Source organism: Plasmodium inui (assembly GCF_000524495.1).
Source record: "Plasmodium inui San Antonio 1 unplaced genomic scaffold supercont1.11, whole genome shotgun sequence".
Classification (NCBI taxonomy): domain Eukaryota; phylum Apicomplexa; class Aconoidasida; order Haemosporida; family Plasmodiidae; genus Plasmodium; species Plasmodium inui.
This window is the reverse complement of record NW_008481845.1, coordinates 642,169-661,768: the sequence shown is the minus strand read 5'-3', so window position 1 is coordinate 661,768 and position 19,600 is coordinate 642,169. Positions and strand designations below refer to the sequence as shown.

The 19,600-nt window shown below is 39.8% G+C and overlaps 4 protein-coding genes across 4 annotated transcripts; 3 read left to right on the top strand and 1 right to left on the bottom strand.

Moving 5' to 3' along the window:
- Nucleotides 1-996: 996 nt before the first annotated feature.
- On the top strand, nucleotides 997-7,755 carry C922_03028 (hypothetical protein; the record flags this gene model as incomplete). The annotated part of the gene is made up of 1 exon (XM_008818622.1): nucleotides 997-7,755. One exon carries the CDS (start codon nucleotides 997-999, stop codon nucleotides 7,753-7,755), a length of 6,759 nt encoding a protein of 2,252 aa, XP_008816844.1.
- Nucleotides 7,756-10,000: 2,245 nt separating this feature from the next.
- Nucleotides 10,001-11,611, top strand: C922_03027 (hypothetical protein; the record flags this gene model as incomplete). The annotated part of the gene is made up of 8 exons (XM_008818621.1): nucleotides 10,001-10,031; nucleotides 10,088-10,149; nucleotides 10,313-10,390; nucleotides 10,576-10,665; nucleotides 10,842-10,936; nucleotides 11,082-11,174; nucleotides 11,289-11,355; nucleotides 11,471-11,611. 8 exons carry the CDS (start codon nucleotides 10,001-10,003, stop codon nucleotides 11,609-11,611), a joined length of 657 nt encoding a protein of 218 aa, XP_008816843.1.
- A 1,255-nt stretch (nucleotides 11,612-12,866) lies between these two features.
- On the bottom strand, nucleotides 12,867-13,481 carry C922_03026 (hypothetical protein; the record flags this gene model as incomplete). The annotated part of the gene is made up of 1 exon (XM_008818620.1): nucleotides 12,867-13,481. The coding sequence occupies one exon, from the start codon at nucleotides 13,479-13,481 to the stop codon at nucleotides 12,867-12,869; it is 615 nt and encodes a 204-aa protein (XP_008816842.1).
- Nucleotides 13,482-16,762: 3,281 nt separating this feature from the next.
- Nucleotides 16,763-19,552, top strand: C922_03025 (hypothetical protein; the record flags this gene model as incomplete). The annotated part of the gene is made up of 1 exon (XM_008818619.1): nucleotides 16,763-19,552. The coding sequence occupies one exon, from the start codon at nucleotides 16,763-16,765 to the stop codon at nucleotides 19,550-19,552; it is 2,790 nt and encodes a 929-aa protein (XP_008816841.1).
- Between the last annotated feature and the right edge of the window lie 48 nt (nucleotides 19,553-19,600).

Below are 19,600 nucleotides of genomic sequence, written 5' to 3'. Positions count from 1 at the left end.
AGATATATGTATATATATGTTAATACATATTAATACATGTTAATGCATATCACTACATATATTATCTATATATATGCCCAATTCGTACATTTAATTCCAAAGCTGGTGAATATAGGCAATTTTTTGCTTAAATATGCACTTGACGCAGATATTGGGAAAATAAAAGCAACATATGAGCCACCTTTCCCTGCGTAGTTTTTTCCCATAAAAAAAACATAAACCTGTTTGAGTACCTTCTTCGTTTTTCCATTTTTTCATTATCCCCATTTTACGCATTTTTCCATTTCTTTTGCCTTATTCACCTTTCTAGCATATTTTCATATTCTCCCATTCATTTGTTCTTTCCCCTTTCTTTCCATTTTTCCCCTTTTTTTTACAATTTTTTCCTTTTATTACAATTTTCTCCTTTTTTTTCCATCCCTCCAATTTTACTACATATTTCCCTATACTTTTTATGTACAGCTGACCCCCTCATACAAACACCCGCTGCGTTATACATACTTTGCGAGTATTTATTTTTATACCCATGCGTGAGTATCCCCAGGCCTTTGTTTTCATTGAAGGCCCTCTCTACAACATCCATGCGTACGCTTTTTATTTACCTTCTTTAAAGTTTCCTTGTGGCCCAGTTTATGCCAAAGTTCGTGTCAATTTTTTTCTCTTTTTAACGAGGTTTGTATTTTTTCTTTTTTTTTTCTTTTTACTTCATCTGTTTGCCGGCAACTAGACATATGCAAAAGGCCATACTTATGCATATATGTTTCTTTACATAGTATACATGTGCCCATGCGATCATCTACGCAAGCACTCATTCACACGCGCACGCTATATTGAACTAAGCGAGCAGTGAAAATTGCCCCCCTGTGACTGGCACAAGCAAGTAGAAGCAGATAGAAGCAATCGCTCCCTGGCCGTTCATCGCTGTGCGTCCCAGCGCGTCCAGGAACCATTCGCGAAGAAACACATTCGGAGCAGTCCACAAGAACCCCAGATGATATGATTTTAAGAAGACTACAAAAGCCCTTAGCATCCTGCCGATACATGTACATTTTTTCCCTAATTAACCTATTCAAATCAGCATCAAGTGCCCTGACAAAACCCACGTATGCGTACATTCACAACTGCAGTAATATCATATCACAGCTCCCCAAAAGAACAAATAAACTAATTTTAAGCAATTGTTCGAGCAAGGAAAATTATAATGCTTTTGTATGCAAATCTTATAAGAAATATAAAATGAATAAAAAATTCTCGAGTTCCATAAATATGAATAAGAGTAAAGAAAATGAAAATATTCTAAAAGATAATAATAACGTCACTGCATTTCATAAAAACACCAGTGACGTTAAGAATTTTGGGAACTTTAACCAAAGCAGCAGGAGTTCCGCCTTCGGCAAACGATACAGCTATGGCAGTAAGAGCAACAGTAAGGTATCTTCCGGCACTTATGTTGGTGGAGGCGTTTGTGTTAGTGGGGTAGGAGGTGATGGCGACGGCAGGGGAGGTGGAGGTAGTAGGTACACCAGTAGCCACACCTATTCGGGGAATCACTCAAGTCATCATCCAAACCAGATCAACAGAGAAACGGCGACCAAAAATGAAGATGCCACCTACTCCTTAAACGAAACGAAGTCAAACACAAATTCGAATTATATGAATTCGAGCATGAAGGAAAAGAAAGGAGGAGGGTACCCCATGAACAGTAATGATCCCAACATACCACCTGTCAACGAGAGCAGTAAAATCATTCAGCACAACACCAAAATGAGTAGTTTCAATAAGGATAATATGTTGCGCAAAGGCGTAAAGGACGAAGGTATGTACCGCCACAGTGGCTTAGGGCCCAACAGCAGTGGCAACAAAGTGATAGACAGCGTGGATAATGCCAGAAGCGGCATGACTAACAACAGTGGAAACGCAGCAGATGGAAATGCGGCGAGTGGAAATATAGCCGGTGGAAATGCATCGGGCGGTATTTATCAAGAGAATAATGAGTTGAAAAGCACGAGCTACAAAAATACAAAAGACAGCGCAAGCGGAAGCGGAAATAACAGGAACAACAGCATGAGCGAGAAAAAAACGAACATAGAAGGCATAAGCAGCACGAACTTAAAGGGCAACGAACGATTTATCCACCTGAACGAGAGCCGTGCCAGCAACACAAAGTACAATGCGAAGAATCCATTTATCTCAAATAAGAAAAATATTTCTACGTATAACACAAATTTGAGCAACGCGAACAGTAGCAACCTTAAGAGAGGTGGTGAAAATGTCTCTTATGCACAGAACAATTTCAAGAGAGAAACATCAGATAATATATTGAATAGTAATCTAAACATGGCAGAGCTAAATAAAAATGATGGGGTTGTCATTGATCCCAATATGAACAGCATTGACATGAGCAATAAACTGAGCGCAAGGGATTCTTACGGAAAAGGGGACGGTGCCAACAATGATGCAAACGTCGGCACGGATACCGGAAATAGCAACCGAACTGGCAATTCGCGGGGCGGCAATGGTCGAAGTGGTAACGGGCGCAGCGGCAACCGTCGGAGCTCTAAGAGTCATAGAGGGGGCCGCAGAAGACACAACAACTCGGGTTGGAATAATCCAGTCGCGGATAATGCAGATGTGAATAATGTAGGTGGAAACAACACAAGCGGGAATAACGTTGGTGTAAATAACCCTAGTGAAAGTACGCCCAACGGGAACAGCGGCACCGGTCGCAGCGGCAAGCGGGGAAGCAGACGAGGCGGCAACAGGAACAGGAGAAACAGCAACAGCAACTCGGGCGCGTTCAATTCCCTCAACATGATGAAAAACGGAGAAGAAAAAATGAATGAAATTTTTGACAATTCAATGCCAGGAAAAGATTACATGCAGCAAAATGCAAATAATTTAAGGGGCATGACAGAGAATCAGCCCGCGCATGGCAGCAGGAGCAGAAATAGCAAGATGGTGTCCTATGGCTCGAACACAGTCAAAGGAGGAGGCCACATGAGCAACGTCGGCATAAAGGGCGTGCAGAATATGCAGATCATGCAAAGTATGCAAAATATGCAAAACATGGCAAACATGCCAAGTATGCACAGCGAGAAGATACTCGAGAACGGAAACAGAAGTTCAAGAGAAAATGAAAAAGCCATCCCCGGTGCAATGATGAAGAACACCAGGAACATGTCCTACGACAACAAGGGGAACAGCTACATGAAGGACGCAAACCAGGCGAATGCAGACGAGGCGAAGAAGAGGGACCCTTACGCGAATTACTCCTCCAATAGCTTGAGAACGATGAGCCAAATGAATACCATGAACAGCGTCGGCAGCATGAGCGGCACAAATCAGATCAGCGGTGCAAACAACCCTATGGATGACCACTACAGCGGAAGCAAGCAAAGCTGCAATGTGAGCGCCTCCACGCCCTTCGAAAACATGGAGGCAGATGCATTTCTCTTTCACGACTTCAACGAATTCGTGACGTACATGTATAAGGATGAAAACATTTTAACCCTTTTCTATATACGAAAAAATTACCTCAAAGCAGAGTCGCGCGAAGAATTTGTAACCGAAAATGATAAAATAAAATATTCAATCATATGGTCCTTTCCTAGTGATGAAAAAATTACCGTTACGGGGACGCACAGCACAAAGAAGTTAAGCAAAAAGGTATGCGTGAAGAAAATTTTACAAAAGTTAAAAAACATCTCAGTCTTAGAGATAGACCAAATGACCAAATGGATGATTAACAGCTTAAATGTGGTTCTCAAGGTGCAGCATAAGAATATGGAAACCAAAATGAACAATAATAACATGTATTGCACCAGCATAGAATGGAAAATCAACAACAAAATGTATCACTCCATGGGGATACATGTGCATGAGAAAATTGCCGAAATCATCGCAACACAGAACCTGTACATGATTCTGTATGACATCAAGGATCAGTTGATTAAAGAAATGGAGAGTGGCAAAATGAGTAGCCAACAGGGCGCCGCAGGTGGCATGAATAGCGGCAAGGCGTACGAAAACAGCCTCTTCGACAAAATGATGAATAACAGCAATAACAGAGGCTACAACGATCATGTTGCCAATAAAATGGGAGGCACATACGAATACGGTAAAGGACAAATGATGCAGAATAAAAATATGATGGAGGTTGCGGCTCTTTACAAAAGTGGGAACCCCTCCAATAAAGATTTCAATGCACATGGCATGAATAATTGCAACACGTATTATAATCCAAATGATGGGATGCCGAAACCGCAGTGTGGTGACAATGCAATGATGCACTCCGTACAAGGCGGGGTTGTCATGAGCGGTGCTGTTGGTGGTGTGACCAATATGAACCCATGCGCCATAGGTGGAAACAATGTGGAGTTAGCAAACGCAGGCCAAATTGACGGAAACAACCTTAACATGAACCTTATGAACTACCCAAATGGAAACAACATGGGTATGCCCATTATGAACGACAAAAATATTGGACCAGGCGTAGGAGCACTCCACATGAATGGGTTGAATAACCCCGGAATCGTACCTCCAGCACCGGTCATAACGGACCCAACAGACCTTATCGCCTACAATTTAACGAAACAGGACTCTGGGAGCATCCAAATGCTAAGAAACAACATTGCCTCAAGGTACAAAGTGCACCAGACGGAAAACTTCGAGCAGGTGTATAATTTGTTCAAGTGTACACTCGAGTGGGAGTGGAAAAATGGAAAGATAGCCTGCAAAACGAAAAGTGTCGGTTATGGTACCACCAAGAATTTGGCCAAGTGCGAAGCAGCCTACGACATGTTAGTGAAAAATAACCTTATAGAGTACATATCATCCACCGATAGGAAGAACGCGCATTATATAAAAGATTTAATACAGAAGGATGTGAACAAAGCCATGAAGCTAGCCATTCAGTTTATCATGCAGTATAGCAGTAACGCGTGGTCGATTTTTCTAGTTTATCTTTTGAGGGAGTTGCTCATAGATGGCAATTACGACCACATCAATAGGCTTCTCACCACCGTAGTGGAAGTCAGTAAAGAGGGAAGAATCGAAGCCGATAAAATCAACGAGAGTAACAGTGCCAATGCTGGTGGGGGAAGTGGCACAAACACGGGCAGAATGGATGGCAGTAATTCGCACCGATCGACTAGAATGAATAACGGCGGTCAGAATCACGGCATGTACAGCAACAATGCAGATGGAGAAAACTACGTAGACAGCTCAAGCAGCCTATTCTTCTGCAACCCCTACATTAAGAACCGAAGTGACAATAGCAATTATGTGCATAAGCTAGTGTCCATAGATTTGTGGGAAAAATTAATCGACGAGTGTGTCGTTGTTTTAAATGACAAACTGTGCTTCCACTGCATAACCCTGTTGAAGGAAGTAGAGCTGGATTATTCCATATTTATTTCCAAGTGTGCCCATGATTATTACAAGAAGTATAGAATTATGTTAGCCCTAGAGTTGCAAGCCAATCTGTCACAGAGTATTCAGGAGAAAAGAGATTTCGAATATCTGCATGAAAATAAATCGTTACTGTTAAAGGTAAAAAGTGCAACTATGCCCATTCTGTCCTTCACCTGTACCTTAACATTGGAAGAAAAGGAATGGATGAAGTCTACACAAATGAGGGAAGACGACATTGTTTTACTAAAACCGTGTGACCTGATGCTCACGGATGAAGATGCCTGGTCCAGCAGCCTCATCGGTACCATTACAAGCACAAAGAGTGACAACACTGTTTACAACATCAACGTTAGGATATTCTCTGCTGAAAATACCAGAAAGGCAAATGTCAAGTATAGCAAGTATAAGCTCTTTCTACTATTGAACATTGTGACTCATGAAAGAATGCTGCAAGCCCTGAGGGGCATAACCTTTATAAGTTCCATTCCGACAACGAATCAATCGCCCTATGTTTTCACCCCAGAAATTCGCTTCCTCATACTGCACTCGTACAATAAGTATTCAAAGCACATTGCGCAGACGGGGAAATTGAACCACGAAATTGCAGAATATGAAAAGATCAAGATTGATTCCCTCAACCATGACTCGTCCAAAAATAATACCCAAGAAGATTTACTAACCCAGTACAGTGGGCAAGCAAAGAACCCCTATGGAGATTTACTGAACGATGCACTGAACAGACAAATTGGAAAAACACACACAGATGATATTGATCAGTATTTAGTCGAATCTATCAATTTGCCAACCAATTTGCCGCTAAACGATTCGCAAAAATTAGCATGCCTTAGTGCTCTGACCAGAAGGCTAACCCTTGTGCAAGGACCCCCCGGTACAGGAAAAACCCACGTTGCTTGCGCGATTATTGACAGCTGGCACAGGCAAAATAGTAACAAAAAGATACTGGCCGTGGCAGACTCCAACGTCGCAGCTAATAACCTCGTGGAAGGACTCAAAAAGAGGAATATCCAAGCTGTTAGAGTGGGAGCTGGAAGTGACAGCGATTTCCACGAAGAAGCCATTATGGACTTCCATCGATATAAGGATCTCCTAAAGTTGAGAAAAAACAATTTACAAAAAGAAGCCAAAGTTATGAAAGCCCTATTATTCCTTGAAGCGGTGAAAAAGTACAACGTCGTCATAGCCACCTGTGTCGGTTCAGGACATGAAATATTTGACAATGAAAAATTCGAAAGAGTCATTATTGATGAATGTGCACAGTCGATTGAGCCTTCGAATCTTATTCCGCTGGGGCACAATTGCAACAATTTGGTCTTAATCGGAGATCACAAGCAATTACCACCAACCATCATTTCTTCAGACGCTACCAAATTAGGGTTAGATCGATCCCTGCTGGAACGATTTGTCTTGGCCAAAATCGCTCCCGTTCATCTGCTAACCACTCAAAGACGTATGCATCTAAGTATTTGTACATTTCCAAACATCCATTTTTATGATAACAAATTGAAGACTGAAAATGTCACCGAGGAGAATCGACCAATTATTAAGGGATTCTTGTGGCCGAACCCGAAATGCAGATTAGCATTCATAGATGTCTCTCTCGGAAAGCCAGGAAGCAAGTTTGAAAATGCTTACGGTACTTCCAAGTTTAATTTGTACGAAATTGAGCCCCTAATATCTGTGCTAAAATCGATTGTAAATGAGGGTTGCGTATCCGTCGACGAAATAGGCATTTTAACAGCGTATGATGCGCAGAAAATCAAGTTGAAGAAAGCGGTCCAAGATGCGTTCCCCTATGAAGCAGCATGTCGAATAGAAATTGACTCCATCGATGGATTTCAAGGAAAGGAAAAAGATTTGATTTTATTTTCTGCGGTTAGATCAAATGCAAATAACGAATTAGGATTTTTAAAAGATGCCAGAAGATTGAATGTCATGTTGACAAGAGCTAAAAGAGGAGTGATCCTATTTGGAGATCAGTTCACCCTTGCTAATGATCCCGAAAACTGGTTACCCTGGCTCAACTGGATTTCATCCAAAAGGGCAGTCGTACACATCACCAAACTGAATGAGCACCTAGAAAATGCAGATTATTCCCTTATAGATAAACTGAACAAAATAAACAAGACTGTTAATTTGAAAAACGTAAGCATATCGGATAATTATTTCTTATACGGAAATGATACCGGATTTTCGAATGACTACAATGAGCCGCAGATCTATAATCAGAACGAAGAACCCAACTTCACCGTCGGTTTGAATGACACCAAGGAAGAAGTAGAGCCAGTCGAAGAGATTGTTGAAAACTGGGAAGATTTACTCTGAAAATGATCTCCTGAGTGAGGAAATAATTCAGTCGCTTTGCTTTGTATGCTTTTTTGCACTTTAAGATTCATGTGTGAATTGGTGCAAATGACAAAGTTGTTGCATAGCTTATATATAGAGTTACTCCCAGGGAGGGAAAAAATGTCCTTTCTTGTGGCTGTCCCGTTGGCCATTCTATTAGCCCATCCTGATGGCCGCCTGTCCGCAAGAGCGCGCACAAATTTGAACGTACCAAGTGCCATCGTGCAAAAGGGTTCAAGTGAAGAAGCTGCAAGATTAATTCTTCATATTTGTTTCCTTTTTTTTTTTTTCTTTTTTTTTAAACAAGTGCTAATGTGCGAGTGTGTGATAACACATCATGCACCGTTCATTCCACAATTTAAAGACGCCACTTTTAATGTGTACTGTTATGTTTCGTCTACGAAATTAAAAAAAAATAAGCTTTGTTCTTTTTTTTTGCCATCTTATATTACCTTTACCATTTTGCCATTTTTTTATTTTTCCCCCATTCTGTTACACTATTTTTATATGTAGATATATAATTAAATTCGCACGCAAGGGTTAAAATTTAGCCCCAATTCAGTTGCTGCATTGTGCTAGTACAGCCGTGCAGGCATTAAATGTGTACCTGCGATGCCTGCCCCCGTGCGCAAGTCGTAGTTTAGTGCAATAAAAAACGAACACGCGGCGAAAACGGGGGGTACACGGATTTATAGACATGTACAAATGAACATATTTGTATGCATATACATATGTGTGTGTGCATGCATGATCGCGGCGCATTCACAGAGGGGAATGCACAAGGAAAGGCCCACCTTACAGTTGTACTACTCTCGCATGAGACGTGCAGGGTGTAGCAATCTACATCCATTCTTTTTCCAACGGTACACTAATAGTTTAACGTTTATATATAGATAAGTTTTTTTTTCTTATTTTTTTCTTTTCTCCTCCCCAATGTTGTATTGTTCATACGCTATTCTTACAAACGTGCCGTTGCCCCTTTCCTGTTCCCCTCCTATGGCGCGCCATATGCCATGTCGGGCGATATGCAGCTCTGCATACGGAGCAGAATGCGGTGGTGTAAACCCTGCAAGTTGCCGAGGCGTATACCACGCAATGCAAGGGGCACTAAACCATCCAGTTTTATATAGCAATATTTTTTTTTCTTTTTTTTTTTCACCCTCTATTTTTTACGACGAACACTTAACTACCCCATTAAAGTTACAAATTAAGTTTTTTCCCTTCTATTTTGTACCAATAATCTGAGGATAAAAAAGACAAGAAAGTTTCGATATCTGTTCAACTGGGTGGTTAGGTTAGTAGTCTATGACACGGGTGAGGGAAGCGCCGAGCGAACGGCTAGCGCAGGCAAGCGCAAGTGTATATATGTACATATGTACAAATGGAAGCATGCAAAGTATGGACATTTGCGTTATTGGGCGCGCACACCCTCACACATCGCGGTTGTACTCGGAAAAGGCCGCAGCCGCTTCTAAAAAGAAAAAGATAAAGAAAAACGCAACCGAGTGTAGTGAAATATAACACAGTAAATTATGGTATGGGTATCACAAAATATAATTCCCTCTTCTGCGCGCTCTTTTCGAAAATGTGAATCCTAAAGGCAAAATGGAACATTCTTCATGCCCCAATTTGCCCGCCGCCAAGGAAGGCATTTTATTTTCCCCCTTTGAATAATTTCCCCAGGTGTTGAAAAGCGATTTTTTGTTTTTTTTTTTTTCTTTGCGTCACCTTTCCCAGCTGCTGTTTTTTTTTATTTCGCCTGTGTTTCTTCCTTACACCTTCTCACGCATAACTTTTTTAACGTAACTTTCGAAGGGGCACTTTTAAAGAGAGTCACGCTTTTACTCGTTGGACTGTGTGGAAATAATTGTGTATCCCCCGAATCAATTGAACAATTGAATGATTGTTCAAATGAACAGCTCACGAACTTAACAAAAAGAAAAAAAAAAAAAAGAAACAAAATTGTCCTAATTTGACAAAAAAAATAAGCAAACTGAAGGAGTATTTTCACCCACACACGCAGCACAATCGAACATTTTATCTGAAAGTCTATATGTACACACATTTATATGCGAAAAAGAGGGCACTTAATCCATGTTCTCCATTATGCCACGTAATTTCCCCCATGTATGAAATACTTTAAAATGGGTAAATATCGGGAGGATTAGACGATGCAGCTTCCTCTTAGTCACGCGCACGGGGGGTGCCACTTGTGCACATATACATGAATGTGTGCATATGTGACTCATACGAATGTATGCTCACTCTACTTACTCGCCGTTACCACCACGCTCTTCCTCCCGTATAGAAGATTTAGCCAAAAGTGGAATCTACAGCAAACAGTTCTCCCTCAGCCAAAACAAGCACAGCAGCGTAGGACACCAAAGCTCATTGGAACAGATCAACCTATGAATATATCTGCCAGTGGATTCATCATCAATGTCCCTTTGCACATGCATCCAGGCAAAGAGTCATGCAATACTTAATATAATATATTTCTTCACCCAACCCACCCCCGGTGTATTCCCACTCACAGGAAAGGTTGCAGAGACTTGAAAAGAGACTGAGCGGGCTACACTTCAGCATCGAATTGCAGAAAAATGAAAAGATTGACGTAATTTAAAAGAAAAAAAAAAAAAAAAAAAAAAAAATTCCAAAAAAAACCAAAAAAAAAAAAAAAAAAAAAGAAAAAAAAAAAAAAAAAAAAAAAAAAAACTAAATTCGCAATACATGATGTGTAGTAAAATAATATATGCGCTCTCCTAACGCTGTCATTTTCCTCTTTGACACACTTTTAAGAAACTAAACGAGAAGATCAATCTGCTGGAGGAGAAACTGGTAGAAATGAACGAAAACTCAAATAGGACCTTCGAAAAATTAAATGAAAAGGTAAGGACAGTCAGCATATTCCTGGAATGAAATCTATCACAACAGTATAGAACAACTGTCCTCATGTGCTCGTCAAACTGAAATAGTTATTTTTTTTTGTTCTTTCATTTCATTGGGCATTTATATAAACAGATGCTCCACTTTTCCACTCACTCCATGTGAATGTGCACTTGCAGCTGAACGACATCAGAGTGGACGTCAATAATTACAAGACTGATCTGGAAGAGTTCAAAAATGACCACAGGAAAAAATTAGAAATCCTCCAGAAGAAGTAAGTAACCGCGTCGTAGTGCAGATGAATTTACCGAGGGTGGACATAACCCCCCTACGCCTCTGCTAAGATTACAATTTTTGCAGGTCAATGCTTGCACGTGTTGACCCGTACGTCCATCATTGCTGCACATTTCCCCCAACAGGGCTGAAGAATTCATAGACAAAGAAAAGGAAGAATGGAACAAACTCAAAATAAAACTAATAAAAGACTTTCAAAATAAGACTAGCTTATTGAAGTACTACAGCACGTCCATGCTCATGCCCATGCGCGAGTAGATAAATATGCACTTATGTCTACATACGATTGCATGCTTTAAGCATATTCATCCCACTTGTCCTTTCCCCTTTAGGGAGGAAATGACTGAGGAGTATGGACTGTTGCAAGAAAAGGAAGAATCGCTCAGAAGATTTTACGACGTAAGGCCCTGCCACCTTTGTAAGCGCTCTCCTCACATGTGCATCATTCGTACGTCCATGTAAATCAACCCATGAATGCGCCATCCCCTTTAACACTAACTCACTCACCCACTAGAATGAAATTGCGAACCTCAAATCGGTTGTTCAAGATGAAATAAACGAGAGAATCAAAACAGAAAAGATTATGCTACGGGACGTCGATGATAAAGTGAACGAAATTATTAAAATAATTAAAAATGAGAAAATCACGAGGTAAATGTTGAGCGTCTTGCACAAATAGCAGAAGAGGGTGCATCAAAAAAAAAAAAATAAAAAGGGGGTGCACTCTTCTTTGCTTTCTTCCTGACGACTCATATGTAGTGGAAACGTGTACGAATGCATACGGACACAGATGTAAATGCGGATTAGGAGGAGGATGCACACTTTCTCATTTGCTTATTTGCTCATTCATGCCAACTCCCCCTTCTCCAGGGAAAACTACTCAGAAAACCTGGTGTCCCTCATGGAGCAGTACTTTTCGCGAATAAAAAAGGAAATTGACAATGTACGCAAATGCTAATAGGGAAGATGACCACGGGGGCACAACTGGACACCTATTTTCACTCGCCTGTGTGCAAAAAACAATTGCACGGCCTATCGCCAAACCGTCATTTATTCGTTTAATTTTTCTTCTTCAAAGGAACGGCTCGAACGGGAAGACACGGAAGAAACGCTGGTTCATTTGATGGAGGAGGCCCTCGATAAAATTGGAATTCCATTCGCATGAAGAAGTAGAAGGATGTCTACTCTCTCCCTACGCCCTTTTCTTTAATAAATTTTTGTACCACTACTAATTCAACTCTTGTTTGTAATTTTTTTGTTTGCTACTTTGTTGCGAGAAAGATTCGTTAGAAAAAAAAAAAAATCTCCAAATTTGTCCCTTCTCTTCATTTTTTAGCGCATCACCATCTGGCCACTAAGGCACACGTGAAAACAAATACACATGTGATGTGGCCTTTTTTTTTCTTCTTCTTCTTCTACACCTTTTATTGTCCCCATTTGTGTAACATAATAAAAACTTTAAAATCAATTTTGTTTTAAATAATTTGTGTGTTTGTTCTTCAAAAATGATAATAAAAACTACCAACTTAAAAAAAAAAAAAAACACTTCAATAAATTGAATTCTAAGTTACGCATAAAAAAAAATTATCGAGAAAAAAGGCTTGACAGGATAAAACTTAACAGATAAAACTAAGCAAAACCCTAATGTATTCGCACGGTGGACGTTGTAAAAACGGCGGGATGAGTCGTCATATTTTTCATCATCATCCTGATCATAAGTATACGTCTGCGACGCAGGTACACCTTCGCTTAAGCATCAACGCCATAGCGCGAGGGCATGTCCATGGGTCCACGTCGGAAGGAATATTTATCCTTTGGAAAAGCGGAGTAACGTTGAGGATCGATCTGGCACAGCCTCGAACAGTCTGACAAAGTTTGACAGAGCCTGACATAGTCTGACCTAGCCTGCCCTACTTACACGGGTCGGGCAAGGCGTCCAGCTTCGTACAGTTTAACAAAGTTCTGAAGCAGTTTTTCTCGCTGCACGCTTTGCAGTCATCATTGCATTGGTTCTTTGCGCACTGCTTGTTGCACGAAATAAAGGTACATCCGATGAAGGAGGAAAAGCAGCTCAGGCACGTCGGAGAAAAGTCAATGTTGTGCTTTTTCAAATATTTATTTACGCATATATCTATTAAATACGGTTTTGCCGATGACACCTTGGCGCAGTCAAAAAGTACTTTGTAGAAATCATTGGACGCAACGCCATTCGATTTGAAGACATGAATTATGTACTCCCTAAATTGGCTCGATTTTAAGCTTACATAATCTTCCAGATTTCCTGGCTTCTCACTTTGATAATTTTGACTTAGGAACTTCTCTCCATTTATTATCCTCTGCTCGATGTCACCTGTACATCCTTTATTATCACTTCTTTCCGCAAATATGCTCAAATCGTTATGGTAATTTTCACTTGGGGATTGGTAATTGTTTTTAATGTCGCTATATTCGAGGCAGAGTACATCGATTTTGCAGGTCGCGTTCAGAAGAACGCCAAAAAGGAGGCACTTAACTGTATAATTCATTTTTCACAAATAGAAATGGTAAGGTAACAGCGTAGCGTTCTCCTGCAAAGCCGCGATGTCGTTTTTTCTCGCACGAGAGTGGATGTTTATGTATTCAAAATTGTGGAGGTTTGCGGAAGTTTACAGAAAATCGAAAATTATTCAAAATTTTCTCCAAGTATTTTGTTGTATCAGTTTATCTATGCGCAGCTCACAAATGCGTACAAATGTTGCTTCTTCAAACGTAGAATTAAAACATGGTTAAACATGCGGAAAAGAAAAAACAAATAAAAAACATCCCTCTTAATTTTTGCATAAAACCGGAGGGTACCACAAATAGATGAATATTTCTTGGGTGCTTCAATATAAATCTTAGGCCTATTTTTTTCTTCTTTTATTTTGAACATACTTTTTTTTTTTTTTTTTTTTTCTGCATCTTAAAATACTAGTTTTGCTTTTTTACTTCGCATCCGAAACGTGTCGCCACTCCCGCCTTCTCGTTCGACCACCTGTCATGAAATGAGAAACTGGTTCGACTGGATATAAAATAAAACCCCTTAAACGCAGAGGGGTTGTAAACATATAATTTCATACGCACGCCGATGGGTCTATATATAAATAACTATAATATGCAATTATATTAATATATCCGTGGGGATGTAACTCTCTACTTCTGTTTGAGGCCCTGACCCCACGAGATGCCCGTTTTACCTGTGAACTTGGTGCGTAAATACAAACATTATCTTATTAGCATATACGTCGTGGCAGATGCTGTTTTGTGGACGAGTGAAGCCACGCATTTTTTTTTTATGCAAAGACCACGGAGCATATATATAATATATTATTATGTACACGTACACGATGCGCTGGGTAGGGGGATAACAATGAAAATAAAAGCCACGAGGAGAGGTGGACTTAAGAAAGCGACAACTATAGTTATGCCACTCAAAAGATGCTTGTTCTTTATTTCTCCATAAGTGGGCGAGCGGGATCTGCGGAAAAAAAAAAATAAATAAAATATAAAAGAGCGCTCCAAATAAACAAGCTTTAGCAGCTAAAAAAAAAGAAAAAATAGAATATATGCTCAATAACTTTTCTACATTAACCGAATCGAATGTCCCCCATTCTGCTTACCTCACGATGCACAAAATCATTTATACGACCCCGCCCGTACCTCCCGAATAAACCCATATGCTGACTGCAACTTTTGAAAAAATTCGCCCATTGCACCGCGGTGACATAGGCAGGATGTATACACGCAAGAAGCCAATTCATTCCTCTAATTGGGGTGTCACACATAGCATGCTATAAAATCTGTTCATATAAAAAAACGTTGCGTGCATATTTGTTTCTCCTATCAACGTCCGCTGCGTATACCTCTACATCGCCCTTGGGGAAATGAAAACATTGAAGGCACAATAATATGCGCCGTGTAACCCCTATTCCAACTTTTAGTAAAATTATTCACTATTCAAATATGTGAATTTTCACCGAGAATAGAAAGCGTGCGACCTGTTCTTTCAGCGGGTGGCCCGCTTTACGTAGTAGAACAAATCATACTTTGCTAAAAATGGAAAGATGTTTTTTCTCAGAGTTGCATAAAAAATTGTCGATCAGCACACAGGTGCAAAACGAAATTGGGATTAGTGCGTCAGACTTCATTTAAAAAATCGAATGATAAAATTTTTTAAGCCCACATGAAGACCCCAAATGGGTGCTTTTTTAAAAGGGGGAAATTTTATGAATAATTTGCACATTTTTAAGATAAAAAAATGAAAAGAAATAAAATGAGATGAAGCGAAGTGGGTATCATATTCTTTCACATTGACTAAGATCGTGATAGCGGCGCATACAAATCACGACGGAGATTGTCCCACTATTGAAACACCCTCACTCTATTTCCAAATTTCTCCCCCTATGTTATGCCTGCAGGAAAAAAAATAAGGGGGGGGGGGAACTCTTCCCCGTAAGAGCGCAAAAATAACAGGGCCTTAGCAAACCACGTGTTGGAAATTTTCTTCGCCTGTTTATATATCGTTGCCGAACTTATTTGGTCACTTAAGCAATCTAATGGGAGAAAAGAAAAATATGATAATACCTTGTTCCATTCATTGGGCACAAAAAATTGCCCCCCAACGACCACCTCTCGTGTACTTATAACTGTTATACTTGCTTATAAAGAAAAAAAAAAAAGCTAAAATGAAAGTAAATTTTTACATAATAAAATTTCCAAAGAGGGTAATAATTTCCATACATATTTAGAAGAAATCGTGACGGTGAGGCAATCCCATAAGACTACTCATTTCATTCCCAATAACGATTCGAAACGTTCGTAGTATATCCTGCTCCCTATTATAACTAATTTACACTTATCATAATCAGTTTTAATTAAAAAATCGTTTGCCTTTATCGTAGTATATGTGGTTTAAACGCGAGAAGGAAATGCGCGTGCTCATCAAAGAGTCTTATGCCAATTTGAATGAAATAAAGCTTGACCCCCTTGCCCATGTCGCCCTTCTGTAGGGCCTTTCACAATAGCCCGCCATTTCATTTTTTCTTTCTACGCGTCTGGTGCGAATAATTTAGACAAAAAAGTGCAAATGAAAAAAAAAAAAATCCTTGTAGCTTGAATATATATACCCTTTTGCGAAATATATGTACTTCTTAACCCCTTCAATTTTGTTTTCACTTGTTTTTTTTTTTTTTTTTTTCTGAGGCTAAAGTGTGCAATGTGGGAAGGCTGTCTTTGACAAATGAAATTAGCAAAAATGGAGAGCACATAGATGCAAATATGCACAATGCCGCTATGTTTAGACTTGTAACAGATGTTCCTATGTTTTTTCCCTTAAATTAAAATTAAAAACATCAGATTTGTAGTCCGTTCGGTGAGGCTTATCTTACGTCCCCAAAGGAGGACAAACAATGTGCAAGGAAAAAGAACTTCGCATCCTTGGGGGATGTATCTAACTGGGTACCCCAGTACAGTATAGCAGTCTATGTGTATTAAGACACATGTGTACTTTCTGCGCCTTGTCATAGTTATATATATACACACCCAAGCTGATAACCCCCGTACCCCCCTGCGGGAGGCAATGCGCACGTGAAGTGATACACGTATGCCCTCAGTTATTCCACTCCAGAAGGACAGCAATTAATTGGAATGAGTACATATTCAAGAGAAGCACACAGATATACACACACACGTACACACGTGTACATGAGCCTCCAAATGTGTGCATACTACACTGCCCAATTCTGCAAATCCGCATTACCTATTTTTTCTGAATAAGAGAAAAACAAAAATGTTGAAGAAAAAAAAGGACACAAATGTGAAGGAAAAGTTAAAAACAACGACGAACGGAATGAGTTACAGAAATTGGGAAGAAAATCCCAAAGCGGAAGTGCTAGATAAAGAGGAAGATTTCAAACACCTAGAAGAAAAGGAACATGAAATAGAAAAAATATCGAGAAGAATTTTCGAAGAAAATAGTAAAATAAAAAAAATCAATTTACATCATAAAATAATTAAGGAAGAATTTGAAAAGAAAAAATTAATCGATCAGGGTGAAAAAAAAAAAAAAAACACTCCTGATTATTACAAAAAAATTACAACAAAGTTACAGAACAACATAAATAATGTTGAGGAGTATATTAACAACATTACAAATGATATAAACATTTTAAAAAGCTGCATAGATGACGAAAGAAATGAGAGAATTATCTACAACAACAATATGAAAATTCTTGTTAATGAGTATAATACGTTAAAAAAGAACATCAGTAACTTAGCCTCACAGGAAAAGGAACAAAACGCGCAGAATGAAAAGCTAAAAGTGGAGCTGAATGAACTCGTTAAAGAAAAAGACACCCTGGAGAAAAAACACAGGGAAGATTTCAAAATGCTGCAGCAAAAATTGAAGGAGCAAAAAATACTATCGTCTGAACAGAAAATACACGAGCTAATCAAGATGAAGTACAATTGCAAGGAAAGGAAAAATAATAAAGCGGCGGAGGGATCCGAGGATGAGTTGGCGAGAAGAAACGAAAGACACACCACCTCCTCGGCCACCAGCAACGATAAAAACAGTAGGAACCTCTCTGGGGATGGAAATCTCGCAAATGACAACTACTACCTCCTGGAAGAAGCAGACTACGAAGATGAAAAGAAAAAAAAACTAAACGCAAAAATAATTCTCCTAAAGAAACTATGCCTGAGAATCCTATTCATTAACGAATATCAAAAGCAAAATATTAAAAAGTTGGAAGAAAACATCGAAAATATGAACAAGGCAATCAATTCTATAAGCATCTTGACATCCAAAAAAGGAGACTTTGATCACATCATTATAAACTTAAATGCGTCCAAGGAAAAAAACTACAGCCTTATTTCGAGAATTAACCTACTAAATTACGAAACAAACGTTTTAACCAAGTTGAATAAAAAAATGAAGGAGAAATTTAAAAATATCAACCTCCAAAATGACGAAATGGTTAACTTAAAGAAAGAAATTACAAACAAAATGAACGACAAAATGACTCATATTAAGACATCCCTACTGAATAATCAAGAAACCTGTAAGTTAAAAAAAAAATGCTTCCACGATTGTGTCATGTACTTGAAATGCCTATACGATTTTATCAAACAGTTTGAAAATATGAACAACAAATTAAATCTAAGGACACAAATTATAAATAAAGAAAAGAACTTCCATTTTAATTACATCCACAAGTACAATGAAGAAATTCTCGTCGATGAAAATCACCTAAATGACTTTTTAATATTTATTGAAAAATATATTTACGCTCTTAATTTTTACCTTCCTTCTCCTACATTCAATTACAAAAACTTTATCATTCAAAACCCCAATTTTAGCGTTCTCGGTTCTGCGTTATCGCCGCATTCTATAGATTCCGCCTCGAACGAGAACGCTCCGTTTAGCGCACTCAACTGTGTCACCTCCGAAAATGAATTCGGCGCGTCTCAAGGGGTTTCTCCACAGGAAGACGAAAAATTGATGAATGAGCCCATAAGTAAGGGCCCGGTAAATGTTGACCCCCCCACTGGTGGGGACCCTTTGAAAGGGGATGAGTCCCTGAATGACACCAGCCAGGGAGTCGATCAGCTCGCGAACATGCCCACAGAAGCGGACCAAGCGGAGGCGCAGCATACAGAGGGACACAGCCAGAATATTACACCCAATGAAGTGGGACACGATCCAAGTGGAGTACACCAAAAGGAGGAAGAACACCAAGACGTACTTAAAGAAGAGAACGAACGAAGCGACAACCAAATCGTCCAGGATGCTGCGGCGAATAACCAGAGCAGCAACGCCATTGCAGAAGTAGAAAAAGAAGAACATAAGTTACAAGCTTGGCACGAGAAGGAAAAAGAGGGAGGAGAAGAGGAAGAAACAAATGCCATAGAGGGAGAAGAACCAAAGGGGAGGGAACCTCAAAACGAAACAAAAGGAAGTGATAACTCGGAAGGTCCAAATGGACAACATGGTAATGATTTACCAAATGGGGCAAATGAAGGTGACGCGTCAAAAGTGGCACCGAAGGAGGGAACTTCACCTGGAGCGCAAATGGCGGATGAGAGTATGCCTAACGAAGAAGAAATGAAAGTACCATATGAGGAAGAAGTGAAAGTGTCTGGTGTGGAAGAGGTGCACGTGCCTGGTGAGGAAAAGGAGAAAGTACGAGATGAGGACGAGGAGAAACGGCCTGGTGAGGAGGAGGTGAAGGTACCAGATAAGGACGAGGCAATCGTGCCAGGTGAAGAGCAAAGCAACGCGCCGAAAGGTGAGCAAGAATGTTCACCAAATGAGGAGGAACTGAACACATCGGGGGAAGAACCCATAAACGAACCGACAGATACGCAGAAAACTTCGCCGAACGAGGAACCGTTGAACGCGCCAAGCGAAGCGCAGACAACCCCCGCGGACGCAGATCTAGAGGGAGAAAACAAAAACTACAATTTAAATCATTTTAATTCGCGCAGCATCGAATACGATAAGCTAAAAGAAGAAATCCCCACCGAATTGTTAATGAAAAAATATGACTCTAAGAAAAGCTCAACGGCTGCAAATTAGGTGTGGAACACGACACACCAAGTTGCCTGCCTACAGCTCCTAGAACAA